This window comes from Tenrec ecaudatus, chromosome 13 (assembly GCF_050624435.1).
Source record: "Tenrec ecaudatus isolate mTenEca1 chromosome 13, mTenEca1.hap1, whole genome shotgun sequence".
Classification (NCBI taxonomy): Eukaryota; Metazoa; Chordata; class Mammalia; order Afrosoricida; family Tenrecidae; genus Tenrec; species Tenrec ecaudatus.
Window position 1 is genome coordinate 59,765,780 of NC_134542.1, and position 20,560 is coordinate 59,786,339.

Sequence of the window (20,560 nt, forward strand, 5' to 3'; positions counted from 1 at the left end):
ATATATCACATCCTAAATCCCTGAACTAAACCTAATTTTATAGCTTAGAGACTTAACTCCGAGTGACATCATGGATGTCTCAGGGAATGAGACATTCAAACTTGACCACACTTCCCGACGTCAGATGGCAGAGCAACAGCTCAAACCCGATGGCTGCAGATAGGAAGGCATCGACGCCCCATTGACTTCACAAAGAGCTAAGGAACACACGGTTTGCTCACAGAGGAAAGGAGACTATTTGATTTTGCACATCAAAATTCTGTTAACTTTCAAATTCACTGAATTTGAGGTTATGCAGAATTAAAATGACTGGATTTTTTTTTAAGTAAGTCTTGCCTACACTTGGCTTACTTATTAATTGTGTACCAAATTAAATGTGTATTTTTTCAGACTCTATGACACATAGCTTAAAAGTCTCCATATTATTTTTTTTAAACTCATGGTTTACATTATGCAAGTAGAGTTTAGATATCATTTTAGCTGCTGTTACATGATTTTAACTATACTTTTGGTATTGTAGCATTTGAATCTCATTTGATATCCTTTTATGGCCATTATATGCCATGTTTAGAATGGCTGATGGCCTGTGAGGTAAGCTGTAGACTGCTAAACACAATGTCAAAAGTTCAAACAGCGGCTCCAAGGGAAGAAGATAAAGCTACCTGCCCTTGTAAACATTCGGAGCCTTGAACACCCTATACGTTTGCTTTGAATCAGCATCAACTCTATGGCTGTGGGTGTGGTTTATATGCCATGTTTAAGGAACCCTAGTGGCTCTTGGGGTTAGGTACCTGGCTACTAGCCACAAACCAACCAGCCAGTTTGCAGGGAAAAATGAGGCTGGCTGCTCTGGTAAAATTGTCCAGTCTTGGTAATGCTCTGTAGGGTTGGAATTGACTGATGGCAGTGACTTTGGTATAACTATACACAGTATGTTTGGAAGCAATTGAAAAAAATTGAAATTATTTTAAAATTTAAATGAGTATGGGTAATTTAACTATATTCCTATTTAGTCCCTTTACAGATATGTTAGGCGTTTAGGTGAAGGAAAATCTGATATGAGTAATGTAAGTCAAATGGGAAGCCATTATTAGTAAGCGGAAGTAATCAATCATTTTAAGGCTTACTAATTTAAATTATAAGTGAGTCTATGTTCTGCATACTGTAACTTTAACCAGAATGTTTATACCCAGCAAAACTCCCTAAACCCGTCTTCTCTTATACACTAAAATAAGAATTTTATAGAACACAATTCCATGTGTACAAATAGAGTGAAGTAAAAGATTAATGCAACTTTCTGTCTCGATAGCTTAGTACAACCATTATTAGCAGAGTTGTACGATATATCTAACAGACTCACTGAAAAAAATCAAATTTCTTGATATCACATTACATGATCGTTCATCCTTTCATTCATGGTATTACTTAAAGAATAAATGTTATCCACGGCTTTGCTTTTGTCCAGTCATGCTGTACAGGTTTTCCTTGGACAATAAAATACAATCAAATGTCATGTTGTTGTTTCCTCTTCTTTGAGTCTCCTATTTCCTTGATTAGCTGGACTGAAAGCGGCCTTCTCATAAGACTTGCATCGAAGTCATAAAGCAGTTTATTGGACAAGTCAATACCGCACAGGTTCTCTTCCAGATTCAAAGTACACACTCTGTAGTTCCTTACTTGTAAGGATGGCTTCAATTTAAAGGCAGTAACTAGAGCATACGTATTTTATTGGGGCATTAATCAGTCTTGAATGTGACAGTAAAGATATTTTAAACCCAAGGTAATCCAAATATATATGTATGACACTTCTGGATCTTCGCAGAAATTGATTGACATAATCCCCAATTTTTTTATGGTGAGAATTTGGTAAATGATTTTCTAAGCCGTGAAGCTGGAATCACCACAAGGAAAACTCCCACATCACACCTGGCGAAAGCGCAGGTGTGCATCCAAGTGGGGGATTGCCTTTGTACAGCATCTAGAGTTAGTTCGTTTTCTATAACAAGCTCATGCTGTGTTTTAGAAATGTGCGCTTTGCTGAATTAACCCCAAAAGAATTTTAACAATTTCAGGAAGCAAGCAGACGGCCAACCGATGGGATACAGTTGTTTAACTTTTATTTTTTAAATTAAATTTTCTAGTAAATGATGAATCATTTTTCCCACACAGAGTGTCCTAGTTCTCTTCTGTCTGCTGAGGAAGAAGGACTCCAAACCTATAGCGATGGCCTTCAGCTATCTAATAGGAATGAAACACTTGAGCTTTCATCTGAACCTCCAGTTCATTCGACTAAATTCAATAGCAAACATGACGGCAGTGTTCCAGTTTTCATCAAAGAACTGTCTGATGTTGACATCAGTATTGAGGATGTGGCGAAACTGTCCGTTACTGTCACCGGCATTCCCAAGCCGAAAGTCCAGTGGTTCTTCAATGGGGTACTGTTAACCCCTTCTGCTGACTACAAGTTTGTTTTCGACGGTAATGATCACAGCCTGATCATCCTGTTCACCAGCCCCGAGGATGAGGGAGAGTACACGTGTATTGCCAGTAATGAGTATGGAAAGTCAGGATGTAGTGCCTACCTAAAAATCGATCCCAAAGGAGAGGGCCACCAGGCGGCAGAAACAGAATTAGCAGTAGAGAGCCCAGTGGAAGCGCTGAAAGATCCCTGCCCTCCATACTTTGTTAAAACATTAAAACCAATTCAGTGTGTGCAAGGGCTCCCTGCCATCTTTGAGTACACCGTGCTTGGGGTCCCGCCCCCCACCATTTTGTGGTTTAAAGAAAAGGAGCGGCTGTGCATGAATGTTCACTACACCATCATCCATAAGCCCGACGGCTCTGGGACGTTCATTGTCAATGACCCGCAGAGGGAAGATGGTGGCCTCTATGTCTGCAGAGCAGAGAACGTGTGGGGGCAGGCCACGAGTGGGGCAGAGCTGCTTGTCCTGCCAGAAGACTCGGACGGGACTGATGCCCCCTATGAAGTAAAGCCCCCACTAGAGACGCCTGCAGACCAGGGACCTCCACAAGTGGACCTTCCACAGACGTCATCGTTGGAGGTCCTTTCCCCCGATGCCTTAGGCTCAGAGCAGGAAATTGCATCTTGTGTACAGGACACCGTTTTGAAAACAGCTCTCCCAGCAGAAGGAAAGCGGCCACTTTCTTATGAGTATGTAGCTAAAACCGGTGAACGGAGCAGTGAAGATACGTTAGAATCACACCAAATGCAAGCCACGGGCACCTTGGTGCAGGATATGCCCGCTCCTGAGGAAAGCCATAGTGAACTTCTTTCCATTGAGGACACAATGCTCATTCGGCCTCAGAAGGAGCCCCCTCCGACGTTACAGCCACCGACTTCCCAGCAGACCCTCCCCAGAGAAGACACGCTCCTGCTTCAAGAGGGATGCTTGGACAGGGTCGAGGGTCCTGACTTCGTGAACTCTGAGCTGCAGTATGAGCCCCAGGTCCCTTCAGAACACGTGTGCACAGAAGAAGGGGGCGTCTTATTAGAACATGCTGGTCAGCTTGAAGGCGCAGGACAAGATTTAGCAGACCAGCTGGAGGAAAGCAAGTCTTTAAGGTTTCCACTCGTCCTGGAGGAAAAGCAGGTGCTGTTCAAGGAAGAACTTTCTGGCAACTTGACAGAGCCTCCACCCCAAACTGCGACGCATCAGAAAGAGCCGGTGACAGTCAAGCAAGCACAGGAGGTGCAGGGAAGGGGCATCCTCGCTAAGGAAAATGTGCTTGTTGGTATTCCAGATGAGCAGAGATCAAACCTGAAGACGCAGGTCCGCAGGGCGCTGCAGGCAGCCCTGGCCTGTGAGCAGCCGAGTCTGTTCTCCGAGTGGTTACGAGATATTGAAAAGGTGGAGGTCAAGGCCATCCGCCTCACCGAGGAGCCCAAACGCCTCCTATGTACCTACCTGATTACTTCAGTGAAGTCTGTAACTGAAGAATTAACCCTTGCCATCGAGGGCATCGATCCTCAGATGGCTAACCTGGAAACGGAGCTGAAGGATGCATTGTGCTCCATTATTTGTGAGGAACAAAACATCCTAGTAGCCGAGGACCCCAGAATGCAGAAAGGAGGCCACGTGGGTTTGCAGGAGGAAGTGGACTCTTCTGCAGAGGCACAGAAAGTGGAGGGCCTCACTGAGCCAGAAGTTGAATCTAAATATCTTGTCTCACCGGAAGAGGTCAGCTGTGTGCATGTGGACAGTCACTTCAAAGCTGTGGAAACTGAGGCTGTTTGTGATGGGGTCCTTGTAGCTTCCCTCTCCGAGGAAAAGCAAGCTGACGTGCTAATCCCACCAGAGGACAAAGAGAAGTCCTCGGAACATGGGGCTGAAGACATTGATAGAGCAAAGGCTCCAGAAGCCCAGGGCAGCTTAGTCACCGAGGATGGTCCTGTTATTCAGACACCCTTGGGGGACACCACCGCGGAGGAAGGTGATGTAGTAGGCCTCACCGCCTCCATAATAAACGCTAAAGAGTTGAACTGGTATTTTGAGAATAAACTGGTGCCTTCAGATGGAAAGTTCAAGTGTTCACAGGATCACAATACCTATACTCTGGTAATTGACAAAGTCAGTGCCGAAGAGCATCAAGGAGCGTCTGCCTGTGAAGGCTCGAATGACCATGGCCAAGCAGCGACCTCAGCAAACCTCACTGTAGTGAGCCGAGGTCGGACTCCCAGGATGACACAGCCCATCACTAACCCTCACTGGTTGTCGTGGGCTAGGTTTTGTCACTGAGTTTTCACTTACATTCACTGCCAGATGCCACGTGTGTAGAATGAGGATGAGATCAGAGACCTAATCATGGTTATGGGCTTCCTTCCATTCTCCTTACTGCCACTTTGGTCAATTTGTCACCAAGTTTGTTTGTTCTTGTTTTAAAAATGAAACGTGCGTCTCTTTCGTAGTCTGGAGGAGTATGCTTTCTAGTTGATGTATGAAAGCATTTTAATAATGTAAGAAACAGCTGCCAGTGAACACTTGCCTTCTCTCAATCGCCCATTTCACCCCTGACTTCAAAATAACCATGATTGATGGTCCCTTTCTGCTTCTCGTTCTCCTGTCTCTGGGGTTGTTTCACTTTATCATTTTATTTAGCGTATCACTTTTCCTTTTTCACATTTTTTCCAGCGTTCCTAGTGAACATGTTATGCGTGAGAATATATCATGTTATTATTGCACTTACGCGTCACATTTTATGATTTTACGTAATTCACTGCAAAGGCATGGTGACACGTGTTGAAAGTTGCTCACTTCCTCCTTTTACCTTCAACAATGTGTTGTTCGTCACTGAAGTGACTGTGACCCATCTCACCAGTCTAAACTGTTCTACTTCATTAACAGCAACAAGCGCCGGACGCGGGAAGAAGATGTGCTCACGCTAACAGGCTCTGCTTCCTTTCCAGCTGCCCCAGTGATGAAGAAGAGAATCGAATCCCTGGAAGTAGCGCTGGGCCACCTTGCAAAATTCACCTGTGAGATCCAGGGAGCCCCCAACGTCCGCTTCCAGTGGTTTAAAGCTGGCAGAGAAATTTATGAGAGTGACAAGTGTTCTATTCGCTCTTCAAATTACATCTCGAGCCTGGAGATCCTGAGAACCCAGGTGGTGGACTGCGGCGAGTACATCTGCAAAGCTTCCAACGCGTACGGCAGTGTCAGCTGCACCGCCACACTAACGGTGACAGGTAAATGCTGTTCGTTGACGTGAATGCCATGGCCCCCTTTCTTTTTTTTTTAAATTTTTTTAGCCCCCTTTCATTCTGCTACCCAGGTTCCCTCAGTACAGGGACAGAAGGTGCATCCCAAGTCGAGAAGCCGGTAACTAAGATGGTACCTTGGTGGCTAGGGGCTCTGGCGCTTAGGTGGCTACACAGGGGAAAAGAAATTCTTTCCAGTCTTGTTTCTCACAGCAACTGAAGAAAAATAACTTACCTGGAGAACAATTTTATGGAATCAAATGAGCAAGGCTCCTCAAAATTTATTTTGTTTTGTTTAAAGTTGAGCTTTTTGTTTAGGTCTAATTTGGTTTTTTTCCTTTTTCTTTAATAACTAGCAAGATTAGCTATGTGAGAGAAAAGCCATATTGGTCTTTAATATTTCTTTGAAACATTCCAGAGCAGTCTGGTGCTACTAGAAAATAAATACTGCTACCTCGGTTTATTTAAGAGTTCGGAAACCGGCCAACCAATTTAAAGCAGAAGTACAAACTAAAAACAGTCAGAATATTGGACTCAAAATAAACAAATCCCAATGTGAGACCAGGAGCTCGTACAGAAGTACAAACCACGACTCTTGCCCTAGACTTCATTACTAATTTAAAAATAACAACAGCGCGAATATTCTGTTCCTCTCTCCCCCTCCCTCCCTCTCCCCCTCCCTCCCTCCTTTTCTCTCCCGAGGGGGAGTGCGAGTGGGAGTGGGATGTGCTTTGGGGTTAGAGTAGCCCATGTGACCCACAAGGGTTAGAGAAGTCATGCAGGGACTTAAGGGACTTCCTGGTGCTCATTTCCAATGAGAGCATCCAGGGAAACACACCTTTAACTCTAACACTCTCTGCACTACAACCCTTTTCCCGAGAAACCTTGCCGATGGGAACCCAATCCGCGATTTTCCACTTTCTGGCATTATTTCTAATAGTTTGAGGACTTGATTGGCCCGTATGAGGCTGATACACTAATGAGACTGATAGATGAGCTTTCAGAAAGGAAGTGAAAAGGCCAGGGCTGACACTTTAAATATGGGAGAGGTTCAAAGTGCAGAATAGAAATGGGAAACTATTGTTATTACATACTTTTACAAACAAAATAATGGTCGGAGGGATGTATCCCAAGTCACACCAGTTGAGGATTTGCTGGAGGCTGACATACGGGTTAAAGCGACCTTTCCACAATTAATAATCTTCTTATCACTTCATATCCCTGGTCTATAGAAGAGTCACGTACATCTTCTTTACCATGCTTACAACAGTCTTCCAACGCATAAAATTAAAGTATGAGCTGAAATTCTTACTGAATAATTCAAACAATCGGTGACTAAAAGGAACAAAAAAAATAGCAATAGTCAATCGCTATTGCTACACCTAGGAACATGTTCTTTTTTATGATGGTGATAGGAGTTGTTTGAGTTGGTTTCCTGTGATATAAATATTGAAAGTGATATCTTGCTCTTCCATTAAAGAACACACTCAGCCTTTTCTTTGCAAGTTGTCTTGTTCTTGTTAACGCATTATCCGATTTTACATTGTGTCTTGTGTCTCTCTCAAGACATAGCTCCTCCTTTTTCTCCCTCGGCACATACAATGACAACACTCGCTTCGCTGGGGGCAAAAGGTAATGCTGAGACCATTTCTTTTGCAGAGGCATATCCGCCGATCTTTCTCTCAAGACCTAAATCTATTATGACTTTTGTGGGCAAGGCTGCCAAATTCCTTTGCACCGTGTCAGGGACCCCCGTGATCGAAACCATCTGGCAGAAAGATGGGGCTGCACTGTCCCCTTCCCCCGACCGCAGGATGTCAGAGGCCGAAAACAAACACATTTTAGAACTCTCAAATCTGACGACTCAAGACAGAGGAGTGTACTCCTGTAAGGCTTCGAACAAGTTTGGCGCTGACATGTGCCAAGCGGAGTTGGTCATAATCGACAAACCGCACTTCATCAAAGAACTAGAGCCTGTGCAGTCGGCGATCAACAAGAAGATACACCTGGAATGCCAAGTCGACGAAGATAGAAAGGTCACGGTGACGTGGAATAAAGATGGCCACAAGCTGCCCCCTGGGAAAGATTATAAGATCTCTTTTGAAGATAAAATAGCATCCCTTGAGATTCCTCTGGCCAAGCTAAAAGATTCAGGTACTTACATCTGCACGGCTTCCAATGAGGCCGGAAGCAGCTCCTCCTCAGCAACAGTTACTGTCAGAGGTAAGAAATGTGAGAGTACGTTTTTCACGTCCTTCTAGTAAAGGACGCTTGACTAGAAAGTGCCTCGTTCTCAAAATTATTCCATTTAAGCAAGCATCATGTTGGTCTGGGGGATTCTTGGCTCTGTTTTAGTTTGTTCACGTTCACTATTCACTTACTGTTGTTCCTTTCCAACTGTCTGCCATTAACACAACGTGCTTTGAAATTTCTTCTAAGACCATTGAGTGTCTAGGCAATCCTTTAATATCTTCTATTATACAATTGGTCTTTGTGTAAGTATAGTAAGTATAGTTGGGGGGTGGAGGGTTGTTGTGTTTTTGTTTTTTGCTTTATTCAATCAAGAATCCAGGAATTGTCACTGAAAGCTCTGAAGGACACCACGGTTGTGTGTGTGTGTGTGTGTGTGTGTGTGTATTTTAATGTGCGTTGTGTCTTTTTGTTGCACACGTCTGTTTCTTCTGTGCAGGTTAGGCTCAACCATCTTCTCCTTTGTCTCTCTTGTATACTTCGTGTAGAGCCGCCCTCCTTTGTGAAGAAGGTGGATCCCTCTTACTTAATGCTCCCAGGTGAATCAGCTCGCCTCCACTGTAAGCTGAAAGGCTCCCCTGTGATTCAGATTACTTGGTTCAAAAATAACAAAGAACTCCATGAAAGCAACACCGTCCGAATGTCTTTTGCCCATTCGGAAGCCGTCCTCGATATTACAGACGTAAAAGTTGAAGACAGCGGGGATTACTCGTGTGAAGCTGTGAATGACGTTGGCAGCGACACCTGCAGTACCGAAATAGTTATTAAAGGTTTGTCTCCTCTCAGTTAGAGTCCGTGGTTTCTCTGAGAAAACAGGTTTTCTTTCAGTTGCTTGTTAACGCGTTACTTATAAATGTTCTCGTGCTTTTATAGAGCCTCCTTCTTTCATCAGAACTCTGGAGCCTGCAGACATAGTCAGAGGGACCAACGCCCTACTTCAGTGTGAAATCTCTGGCACGGCACCATTTGAAATTAGCTGGTTCAAAGACAAGAAGCAAATCCGAAGTAGTAAGAAGTACAGGTTGTTTTCTCAGAAGGCTCTTGTGTCTCTGGAGATCTTCTCTTTCAATAGTGCAGATGTTGGCGAATATGAGTGTGTGGTCGCTAACGAAGTCGGGAAGTGCGGCTGCAGAGCCACGCACTTACTAAAAGGTGAGTGCGGGACCCGTCTTCTCTTTAGTAAATGGGCCAAATAGCTGTCTTAGCCCGGGGAAGGAAGGAAGCGGACACCTTCAGGGGCTATCTTTGGAAAATATGGTGTCTCTTGGGTTGACTCGGGAACTGGGGAATAAAGCTGATGGCTTTATCTCAACATGAGTGGGAATATTTAGTCCCTGGTCACAAAGGAAATGTCATGCTAAGTAATTTATGGCCTACATCTGGTATCTTTGTCGCCGACCCTTTGAAATTTTGGTTTCTCTTGGGTTAACTTGGGAACTGGGAGATACATTTGATGACGTTCTTTGGACATGAGTGTAAATATTAATCCCTGGTCACGAAGGAAATTTCATAATAAGTAATCTCTAACCTATAGCCAATGGCCATATATCTTCTATGCTCATGTCTCTTAAATGGGATTGCAACTCTTCTTCAATTGTACTTCTTCTAATTAACCAACACCACCGTTGGACCAGATACACGCCCCCTAGCTAAAACTCTGAAACCCATAGGGTGCGGGACCAGCTTGGTAATTGGTAAATTCTATGTGCTCTCTTTCTTCACTAGAACCACCAACCTTTGTAAAGAAAGTCGATGATTTCACCGCCCTGGCGGGACAAACTGTTACCTTACAAGCTGCTGTGAGAGGGTCAGAACCTATTTTTGTCACCTGGATGAAAGGACAAGAGACCATTAGAGAAGATGAAAAACTCAAAATGAGTTTTTCCAATGGTGTTGCCGTCTTGGTCATCCCCGATGTGCAGATTAGCTTGGGTGGCAAATACACTTGCCTGGCTGAAAATGAAGCAGGAAGTCAAACGTCTGTCGGGGAATTAATAGTTAAAGGTTCGTGGGGGAACATTTTAACTTTGAGTCCATACTTCGATTTTTAGTGACACCCGAGCACATACTTAGGGATCCTAACTCTCTACTACCATTATAGAACCTGCCAAAATCATTGAGAGAGCAGAACTGATCCAGGTGACCGCAGGAGACCCCGCCACGCTGGAGTACACAGTCACAGGCACCCCAGAACTCAAGCCCAAGTGGTACAAAGATGGGAGACCCTTGGTTGCCAGCAAAAAGTACAGAATAAGCTTTAAAAACAATGTGGCTCAGCTCAAATTCTATTCGGCTGAGCTTCATGACAGTGGTCAGTACACATTTGAGATCTCCAATGAAGTGGGCACCAGCTCCTGCGAGACCACCTTCACCGTCCTAGGTTGGTAGTTGAGAACCCTGTAAAGGACGAACCCCAACAGAGACTCGGAGTAAGTCATTCATTGATCACTTTCTCCTTTTCTTGTGCCACAAACAGATCGGGACATTGCTCCGTTTTTCACCAAACCCTTACGCAACGTGGATGGCGTTGTCGGCGGTGCCTGCAGACTAGACTGTAAAATCGCTGGCTCCCTCCCAATGAGGGTGGCCTGGTTTAAAGACAGTACAGAAATAGCCTCTTCTGACAAATTCAAAATCGCCTTTGTGGAAGGCACGGCCTCTTTGGAGATAAGCAGAGTAGATGTGAGCGACGCAGGGAGCTTCACCTGTCGGGCCACGAACTCGGTGGGCAGCAGAGACAGCAGCGGAGTCCTGGTTGTGCAAGGTTGGCTGGAGGCTTTGCCTTTCCTTCTTCCTGCAAGCTCTGTTCAGATTAAGGCTTCCTCCCTTAACTGCACCTCTTAATTCTTTGAAATTCTTTCTTGTACCCCTTCTTCAGAACCACCCAGTTTTGTAACTAAGCCCAGATCAAAGGACGTTCTGCCTGGCTCGGCAGTTTGCCTGAAGAGCACTTTCCAAGGGTCCACCCCGCTCACCATCAGGTGGTTTAAAGGTGACAAAGAGCTGGTTTCTGGTGGAAGCTGCTACATTACCAAAGAAGCTCTCGAGAGTTCTCTGGAGCTATATGCAGTCAAAGTCTCTGACTCGGGCACATACACCTGTAAAGTCAGCAACGTTGCGGGGAGCGTGGAGTGCAGTGCAAACTTGTTTGTGAAAGGTTTGCTTTGTTTTCTTAACATCTTCGAGTCTTTGCCTAGGATAGGCTCTTTCTCCTTCCTTGCAGTTCTTACTAACGTCCTTCCTTCCACAGGACCTGCCACGTTTGTTGAAAAGTTAGAACCGTCACAACTGTTAAAGAAAGGAGACTCCACGCAGCTCACCTGCAAAGTAACCGGCACCCCTCCGATTAAGATAACCTGGTTTGTAAATGATAGAGAAATTAAGGACAGCAGCAAACACAAAATGTCCTTTGTGGAGTCGACCGCGGTTCTAAGGCTTACAGACGTTGCCATTGAAGACAGCGGCGAATATATGTGTGAGGCTCAAAATGAGGCTGGCAGTGACCACTGCAGTAGCATTGTCATCGTGAAAGGTTGGTGATCACCCTGCTCTTTGTTTAACCACAATTGGGACCCATAGCACAGATCCTTCCCCCATTAACTCAACGTAAAATTATTTTCTACTGTAGAGTCACCTTACTTTACCAAAGAATTTAGGCCAATTGAAGTGTTGAAGGAATATGATGTCATGCTGCTGGCCGAGGTGGCAGGCACGCCTCCGTTTGAGATCACATGGTTCAAAGACAACACGACTCTGCGAAGCGGTAGGAAGTACAAAACCTTCCTTCAGGATCATCTGGTCAGCCTGCAGATCCTCAAATTTGGGGCTGCCGATGCTGGCGAGTACCAGTGCAGGGTGACCAATGAGGTGGGGAGCAGTACCTGCAGTGCCGGGGTGACTTTAAGAGGTTAGTGTTGCTTCAAAGTATGGGCTGACTCGCTGTCGAGTCAATTCTTTGCAGAGAGTTGCAAAAGTAACCAAAAGAGCCAGCTTTGCTGTAGATAGATGTGGTCTTGATAGAGAATTCATTCTTCTATATTAGAACCCCCATCCTTTGTGAAGAAGATCGAGGCCACCAGCTCCCTGAGAGGAGGCACAGCCGCGTTCCAGGCCACCCTGAAGGGCTCCTTACCCATCACAGTCACGTGGCTAAAAGACAACGAGGAAATCACAGAAGATGACAACATAAGAATGACCTTTGAGAACAACGTGGCCAGCCTGTATTTCAGTGGCATCGAAGTAAAGCACGATGGGAAATATATCTGTCAGGCCAAAAACGATGCGGGACTGCAGAGGTGCTCTGCCTTACTCTCTGTGAAAGGTTGGTTCTGAACTGCTTCTTTGGGCTCGAGGAAGACACGCAGACGTAAGCCTTTCAGCAGAGCGATTCGCAACCTGCATGTATTCTTTCATTTCCTACAGAACCGGCAACCATCACCGATGAGGCTGTGTCTATAGATGTCACCCAAGGAGACCCAGCTACTCTGCAGGTTAAATTTTCAGGGACTAAGGAGATTACAGCCAAATGGTTTAAAGATGGCCAAGAACTGACCCTGGGCCCCAAATACAAAATCAGTGTCACCGACACAGTCTCCATACTGAAGATTATTACCACAGAAAAGAAAGATAGTGGGGAATACTCTTTTGAGGTCCAAAACGATGTTGGGCGGAGCAGCTGCAAGGCTCGAATTAATGTGTTAGGTTGGTATTGCTTTCCTACGGCCAGCAATCGGGCTTTGGCACGCTCGGTTATCTCTTACCATTTCAGAGAATGTACACATAGATAGATTGACCTAATGCTTATTTCTGCTTTTCTGTTGGATAGATCTGATCATTCCTCCCTCGTTCACCAAGAAGCTGAAGAAAATGGACAGCATCAAAGGGTCTTTCATTGACTTCGAATGTATCGTGGCTGGGTCCCATCCCATAAGCATCCAGTGGTTCAAAGACGACCAAGAAATCTCAGCCAGTGAAAAGTACAAGTTCTCTTTCCATGACAATACCGCCTTCTTGGAAATCAGCCAGCTGGAAGGCACAGACAGTGGGACGTACACGTGTTCTGCCACCAACAAGGCAGGCCACAACCAGTGCAGCGGCCACCTCACTGTCAAAGGTTGGCAACCTTCTCTCCACCTCGCAAGGGCTTCTTGCATTTTCCTTTCTTGTTTCTGAACCTGATTGCCCGGGCTCTAAAGTGAATCTCCCTCTCTCTTTCACCCAGAACCCCCTTACTTTGTGGAAAAGCCCCAGTCACAGGATGTGAATCCCCACACGAGGGTCCAACTCAGGGCTCTCGTGGGTGGGACTGCACCCCTGACAATCAAGTGGTTTAAGGACAACAAAGAGTTGCACTCAGGAGCGGCTCGGTCGCTCTGGAAGGATGACACCTCCACCGTGTTGGAACTCTTCTCAGCCAAAGCTGCCGATTCTGGAACCTACATTTGCCAGCTCGGCAACGATGTTGGCACGGCAACCAGCAAAGCCACTCTCTTTGTCAAAGGTCTGGTGTCGGCACCTTTCCCCTTCTTTGCTTCTCTGCAATTTCTTGGGGGGAAAGGGTTGGGCTGGGAAAGCAACATTGCTCAATGGCCTTTGTTTTAAAAAAAAAATGCTCAAAAAATTTGTGTTTTCGTGTTTAGAGCCTCCTCAATTCATTAAGAAGCCCAGCCCCGTCTTAGTGCTGAGGAACGGACAGTCAGCATCATTTGAATGCCAAGTGACCGGTACTCCTGAAATCAAGGTAGCTTGGTATCTGGATGGAAATGAGATAACAGCCATTGAGAAGCATGCCATTTCCTTCATTGAGGGTGTAGCCACCTTCCAAATTTCTGGTGCCAGGGCAGAGAACAGTGGCACTTACGTCTGCGAAGCTCGAAACGACGCAGGCACAGCCAGCTGTAGCATCGAGCTGAAAGTGAAAGGTTCGTTACTGGAACCTGCTTCCCGTGTGGGCAGGGCTGCCGGGTAGGCAGGTCTTCCCTTGAGTAAGCTGGCGTCTGTCTTCCTTTTGACTCTCTAGAACCTCCCACCTTTGTCAGGGAGCTGAAGCCGGTGGAAGTAGTGAACGACAGTGATGTGGAGCTGGAGTGCGAGGTCAAAGGGACAGCTCCCTTTGAAGTCACTTGGCTGAAGAATAACAAGGAAATCCGGAGCAGCAAAAAATACACCCTGACTGACAAAGTGTCAGTGTTTAACCTCCACATAAGCAGATGTGACCCTGCAGACACTGGTGACTACCAGTGCATTGTAGCCAACGAAGGAGGCAGCTGCTCCTGTAGTACTAAAGTCTCCCTCAAAGGTCAGTTGTCCACACAAGAAATAGGCTGCCAAACAAAGTTCCGCTTCTGCTTTAGAATTTTACGATTAGGGAGGTCTCAACTAAGACGCATCTCTTCTTCCCACACTGTCTTGTTCAACTGCAGAACCTCCATCATTCGCTAAGAAGATAGAAAATGCCACCGCTGTTTTGAAAAGTTCTGCCACCTTCCAGGCCACTGTGGCGGGTTCACCCCCTATCTCGATCACTTGGCTCAAAGATGATCAGATACTTAAGGAAGATGATAACGTTCACATTTCATTTGTGAACAACGTGGCCGTTCTTCAAGTTAGAGCTGTGGATAATGGGCACAGTGGACGCTACACCTGTCAGGCCAAGAATGAGTCCGGGGTTGAGAAGTGCTATGCTTTCCTTCTGGTACAAGGTTTGTAAGCTGTTCGCCTTTTACATGCCGTCTCGAGTCAGTGTAGTCCGCAGAGCTTATCTCCAGGGGGACCCTCCGTGGAATTCACCCATGTTCTAATTCTCACTGCAGAACCTGCTCAAATCATAGAGAAGGCGAAATCAGTGGACGTGACGGAAAAAGACCCGGTGACCCTGGAATGCGTGGTGGCTGGGACCCCAGAACTCAAGGTCAAATGGCTCAAAGATGGGAAACAAATCGTGCCCAGTAGATACTTTTCCATGAGTTTGGAAAATAACGTGGCCAGTTTTAGGATTCAGTCAGTTATGAAGCAAGACAGTGGTCAGTATACTTTCAAGGTGGAAAATGACTTTGGAAGCAGTAGCTGTGATGCCTACCTGAGAGTACTAGGTTTGTACCTTTGCCCCCGTCTGCTTCTCTTACTTACAAAACGCCCTTTGTGAATGAATGGCAACATATTGATAACTGTGTCTTACTCTCCTCAATGGACAGATGAAAATATCCCTCCATCATTCACCAAAAAAATCACCAAAATGGACAAAGTTCTGGGTTCTTCTATCCACATGGAGTGTAAGGTCTCTGGCTCACTTCCCATCAGTGCTCAGTGGTTTAAGGATGGAAAGGAAATATCAACAAGTGCAAAGTACAGACTCGTGTGTCACGAGAACACCGTGTCCCTGGAAGTGAATAACCTGGAATTAGAAGATACTGCGAATTACACGTGCAAAGTATCCAATGTAGCTGGGGATGATGCATGCAGTGCCATCTTAACTGTCAAAGGTTAGAATTTCTTTGCTGCTTCTTGGTCCTTCCTTGTGAATGCTTTAAAACTGGATCAATCTTACCATTGTACTCTTTAGACTCACAATATCAATCATTCTGTTTCTTTACATACACAGTCATTGAACTTGAGAACTATTCCGTGATTATCTCTTTTCTGTATCTTACATGTCTGAAAAACTGTCAACATGATTCAATTGTAAGGCATATCATTAAATATGTTTCTCTTGAAATCTACAGAGCCGCCAAGCTTCCTAGTGAAACCTGAGCGACAACAAGCCATCCCTGATTCAACCGTGGAATTTAAAGCCGTACTAAAAGGAACACCACCATTTAAAATTAAGTGGTTTAAGGATGATGTGGAACTTGCCTCCGGACCAAAGTGTTTCATTGGTTTAGAAGGCTCGACCAGCTTTTTAAATCTCTACTCAGTGGACGCTTCCAAAACTGGACAATACACTTGCCAAGTTGCCAATGATGTTGGTAGCGACTCTTGTACTACAATGTTGCTTGTGACAGGTGTGCAAGTTTTACTGTTTCATGTTTCTGTCTGACCCGTGTTTCTGTAATTTGTCCTGGTGCGTCTTGCCAATCAAAAACGCACCATTCGTTGCAACCCAGTAGGCTGTGTTTGCCAGACAATGTTCATCTTAATCTCTTTCCTACACACTTTTGTTACTTATGCCTGTGCCCTCATAACCTCCTCTCTCCTTCACTCCCTAGAACCACCCAAGTTCGTAAAGAAACTAGAAGCATCTAAAATCATGAAAGCAGGTGATTCAGCACGGCTTGAATGCAAAATAACTGGATCTCCAGAAATCAGGGTTGGGTGGTACAGAAATGAACACGAAATTTCCACCAGTGAGAAGTACAGGACGACCTTCCTGGACTCCGTGGCAGTCCTACAGCTGAACCAGCTCAGTACTGAGGACAGTGGGGACTTCATCTGTGAGGCCCGGAATCCTGCTGGCAGCACAAGCTGCAGTACCAAGGTTATAGTAAAAGGTAGAAATGTCTTGTGTTTCTTATGAACCAAAATCCAACTTCTTCTCCCCGGGCTCCCATAGCTCTTAGTTCTTTTACTGTCATTTTAGTTTCCATTTGAGCTTATGAATATTTTGCCAACCTGGTATTTCCATTTTCAGGTGATGTGTCACTTTCAGCTGTGCAAATCATTCTGTAATACATTTCTTATTATTCCAATGCGATAATTCTGATCACCTCAACCCATGCTGTTCAAATTTGATGTTTCAAAATGCAGAAAACACCAAAGTTAAAAAAGCACTTTGCCCTCAATCAATGTTTAGATACAGTATCATCCTCACTATAAAAAATTTCATCATTGGTAACAAAGAATGGTGATTATATCTAGGCAAGGTACAAACCAATTTAACCCAATAATTAAACCGGATGATTGTAACTATTCTCATTCATGAGAATCAATTCCTAGCTTTCAAAAATTATACTACTGCCTCTTGGTATAAGTAATACCAAGTGTTCTCTGCTACCATCTTGGGTATTTTTTTTTTTGTAATAGAGTCCTACTCTTATGCTGAGAGGCTGTTATGGCAATACCAATTTATTGAACTTGAAGGCTCATCACAGATAGTGTAAGGACATTCAGCTATGGAGCACAGGCAACACTTTTCTCGCTGAAGTCAAGAGTCTATATTTCACGCAAGTCTAATTAATCAATGTGCTTTTTCTCTTACAAATCATCTATCCCTCTTCATCATCCATCCATGACACAAATAAGGTGGGAAAGGCAGAAGGTTCAACTGCTAAGTAGAACCATCTTATCTGGGTTCTCCAACTGTCTTGTTGAATGGTTTATCCAACCGTGTCTCTGAGTGACAGTGCTGTACCCTGCTCAGAACCTTCCTTCCGATTTAAAACAAAGAAAGAAAAGCCTCTTGTTCTGTCAAGTTAAATAGTCCAATTCCTGAGCATTTATTTTATTTTATTTTACAGAGCCACCTGTTTTCACCAGTGTCCCCCCTGTAGTAGACACCCTTAAAAACACCGAAGTTAGTCTCGAATGTGAACTTTCCGGAACGCCGCCGTTCGAGGTGGTGTGGTTGAAAGACAAGCGTCAGCTCCGAAGCAGCAAGAAGTACAAGATCTCATCCAAACACTTCCACACGAGCATTCACATTTTAAATGTTGACTCCTCCGACATCGGCGAATACCACTGCAGAGCACAGAATGAAGTGGGAAGTGATACTTGCATCTGTACTGTCAGGTTAAAAGGTAAGTGGATTTCCTGCGTGAAGCAGAGACAACGGGGAGGTTCTTTGTCTTCTTTTTTTTTCTCTGTCCTTATCTGGATAATCTCCTCAACGATCTCCATTCTCCTCTCCCTACTCAGAACCGCCAAGATTTGTCTCCAAACTCAGCAGCCTCACTGTTGTAGCTGGCGAACCAGCTGAGCTACAAGCATCCATAGAGGGCGCCCAGCCTATTTCTGTTCAGTGGCTTAAAGAGAAGGAAGAAGTGATCAGAGAAAGTGAAAACATCAGAATTACATTTGTGGAAAATGTCGCGACTCTGCAGTTTGCAAAAGCAGAACCTGCCAATGCTGGAAAGTATATCTGCCAAGTCAAGAATGATGGCGGCTCGAGGGAGAGTCTGGCTACCCTGACTGTTCTAGGTTGGTACACTAGGCCCCTGACCGCAAATGGTATGAAGTTCTAGATGCATTATGGAGAAGGGCAGGCAGAGTCTCTTTGGACTTTCTTAAAGAAGTGTATTCATCCTCACCTATTTAGAAAGTTGGGTCAAAGGACCTCATCGGTCTTTCAAGCGTCACTCTTTCTGTGATTCTAACAACATTCACTGGCTTACTATCTTTCCTGGTGGATTAGCAGATATAATAGTGCCCATACTTTGCTTGTTCAATTGGAGACTGCTAACCAAAAAGTTGGCAATCAAACAACGCAGCCACTCTCTGGGAGAAAGGCGAGGCCGTTCATTTCTATAAAGATTACAGCCTCAGGGACCCTGTTCTGAGGCGGTTCTGCCCCATCTAGAGGGGTTGCTGTGAGTTGGAATTGACTCAACAGCAGTGGGTTATCTTTTGCTGAAGTCGGAAACAGTAGGAACCAGCATGGACCCCAAGGAAATGCTGTTTTCCAAGCACCACTTGTTACAGCTCACGCCCTTCAAAGATCCAAGCTTGATAGGAAATGTGAACTTTCATTTGGGGGAGATGTCACATTTCAATTTAGAAAGTGTTTGGATCAGGACTTCCGGGAAAAAAAAGTTCAACACCTTAAAATAAAGCAAAACTCCAAACTATAGGAAGCTGAAGTAGTTCACAATCAAATGTAACCTTGGTTCAAAGGAGGCTCAGGTTCAAATCATTACGGACTGTCCGTTGTACAGTCTTAATTGTTCTGGACGTGGACTGGGACAGGCATATACACTTCTTAATCATAACCCCTTTAGTTTTATGTCAATATACAGTTATGCATTCACATTTGAAAACCTAGCAAGAGAGTCCTAGCATACCCCTCTCCTTGGAAGGAATGAGCTCAGTGAATGTGCGGGAGACTGACGAGCGCCTATCATGTCTGATTGCAGAGCCAGCTGTCATTGTGGAGAAGGCAGGACCAATGACGGTGACCGTGGGAGACACGTGTGCTATGGAATGCAAGGTGGCGGGCACTCCTGAACTGTCCGTTGAATGGTACAAGGATGGGAAACTGCTGACCAGCAGCCAAAAACACAAATTTAGCTTCTACAACAAAGTCTCTTCTTTAAAGATTCTCTCCATTGAAAAGCAAGATGCGGGCACATACACATTCCAGGTTCAAAATCATGTTGGAAAAAGCAGCTGCACAGCTGTGCTTGACGTTTCAGGTTAGTTCCATGGCTTCCTGGATCCCTTGCAAAGCCTCTTACAGCTTTCCTTCTCTCTAGAGTCTGCTCTTCTCTCCCATCATCCTGAGCCTCTTGCCTTTTCTCCCGCAGACCAAATGGTTCCTCCCTCTTTCACACGGAGACTGAGAGACACCAGTGGGGTTCTGGGGACCTCCTGCATCTTGGAGTGCAGAGTAGCTGGATCATCACCGATCTCTGTCGCCTGGTTTCATGAGAAAACGAAAATCGTCAGTGGAGCCAAGTACCAAACCACATTTTCAGATAATGTCTGCTCGTTGCAGCTGAATTCTCTGGACTCATCCGACATGGGCCAGTACACGTGCGTGGCAGCCAACGTGGCGGGGTCCGACGAGTGTCGTGCAGTGCTGACTGTGCAAGGTCAGTGTCAGACAGCCAAAATCTTACCAAATGCTTCCGAATTCACTCTTGAGTCCGCATGCAAGTGGGCACACATTCAAACATTCTGTTTGTGTGTGTTTGTTTTTTTTCATTGAAAACCACAAGTAGAGTTGAAGTTGATAGGATCCCCTCTTTGTCCTCCTTGTCTGTGCAGAACCCCCCTCTTTTGTGAAGGAGCCTGAGCCTTCAGAAGTACTCCCAGGCAGAAACGTCACCTTCACCTGTGTGATTCGAGGAACGCCTCCGTTCAAAGTTGGCTGGTTCAGAGGCGCCAGAGAAATAGTGAAAGGAGACAAGTGCAACATCTATTTTGAAGACACCGTGGCAGAGCTAGAATTATTTAATGTTGACCTGTCTCAGAGTGGGGAGTATACCTGCGTGGTTTCTAACAAGGCTGGCCAGACATCCTGCACAACTCGCCTCTTTGTCAAAGGTTGGCTCAAGTGTACTTTCTCTTCCAACTTTCTGTATGTTGGCAGTGTAGTCTCTTCCCTGTGCGTAACCACTGGGCTTTGTCGCTCTTCAGAGCCAGCTGTCTTTGTGAAGAAATTAAGTGACCAGGCTGTAGAGCCGGGGAAATCAATCATTCTAGAGAGCACCTACACTGGGACGCTTCCGATTTCAGTCATCTGGAAAAAGAATGGTATAAGCATCACGCAGTCTGAGAAATGCAGCATCGTCACAACAGAGAAAAGTTGCATCCTGGAAATTCTCAGTAGCACCAAAGGGGATGCAGGCCAGTATTCCTGTGAGATTGAAAACGAGGCCGGAAGGGATGCTTGCGCAGCTCTGGTATCAACACTAGGTGTGTGCCCCTTATTCCCTGAAGGGC

At 45.2% G+C, this 20,560-nt stretch overlaps 1 protein-coding gene across 1 annotated transcript in view; it reads left to right on the plus strand.

Annotated features, from left to right (window-relative positions):
- Positions 1–20,560, plus strand: part of TTN (titin) — a 285,763-nt gene that overhangs the window by 64,899 nt on the left and 200,304 nt on the right. Inside the window, exons 45-71 of the mRNA XM_075530312.1 lie at positions 5,426–5,704; positions 7,376–7,939; positions 8,455–8,736; positions 8,840–9,118; positions 9,692–9,970; positions 10,068–10,346; positions 10,443–10,730; positions 10,845–11,123; positions 11,217–11,498; positions 11,595–11,873; positions 12,009–12,287; positions 12,389–12,667; positions 12,792–13,079; positions 13,188–13,466; positions 13,606–13,887; positions 13,986–14,264; positions 14,389–14,667; positions 14,779–15,057; positions 15,160–15,447; positions 15,688–15,966; positions 16,171–16,452; positions 17,419–17,697; positions 17,816–18,097; positions 19,030–19,308; positions 19,420–19,707; positions 19,883–20,161; positions 20,255–20,533. Coding sequence (XP_075386427.1) covers positions 5,426–5,704; positions 7,376–7,939; positions 8,455–8,736; positions 8,840–9,118; positions 9,692–9,970; positions 10,068–10,346; positions 10,443–10,730; positions 10,845–11,123; positions 11,217–11,498; positions 11,595–11,873; positions 12,009–12,287; positions 12,389–12,667; positions 12,792–13,079; positions 13,188–13,466; positions 13,606–13,887; positions 13,986–14,264; positions 14,389–14,667; positions 14,779–15,057; positions 15,160–15,447; positions 15,688–15,966; positions 16,171–16,452; positions 17,419–17,697; positions 17,816–18,097; positions 19,030–19,308; positions 19,420–19,707; positions 19,883–20,161; positions 20,255–20,533 — 7,869 coding nt within the window. The remainder of the gene's footprint in view (positions 1–5,425; positions 5,705–7,375; positions 7,940–8,454; positions 8,737–8,839; positions 9,119–9,691; positions 9,971–10,067; positions 10,347–10,442; positions 10,731–10,844; positions 11,124–11,216; positions 11,499–11,594; positions 11,874–12,008; positions 12,288–12,388; positions 12,668–12,791; positions 13,080–13,187; positions 13,467–13,605; positions 13,888–13,985; positions 14,265–14,388; positions 14,668–14,778; positions 15,058–15,159; positions 15,448–15,687; positions 15,967–16,170; positions 16,453–17,418; positions 17,698–17,815; positions 18,098–19,029; positions 19,309–19,419; positions 19,708–19,882; positions 20,162–20,254; positions 20,534–20,560) is intronic.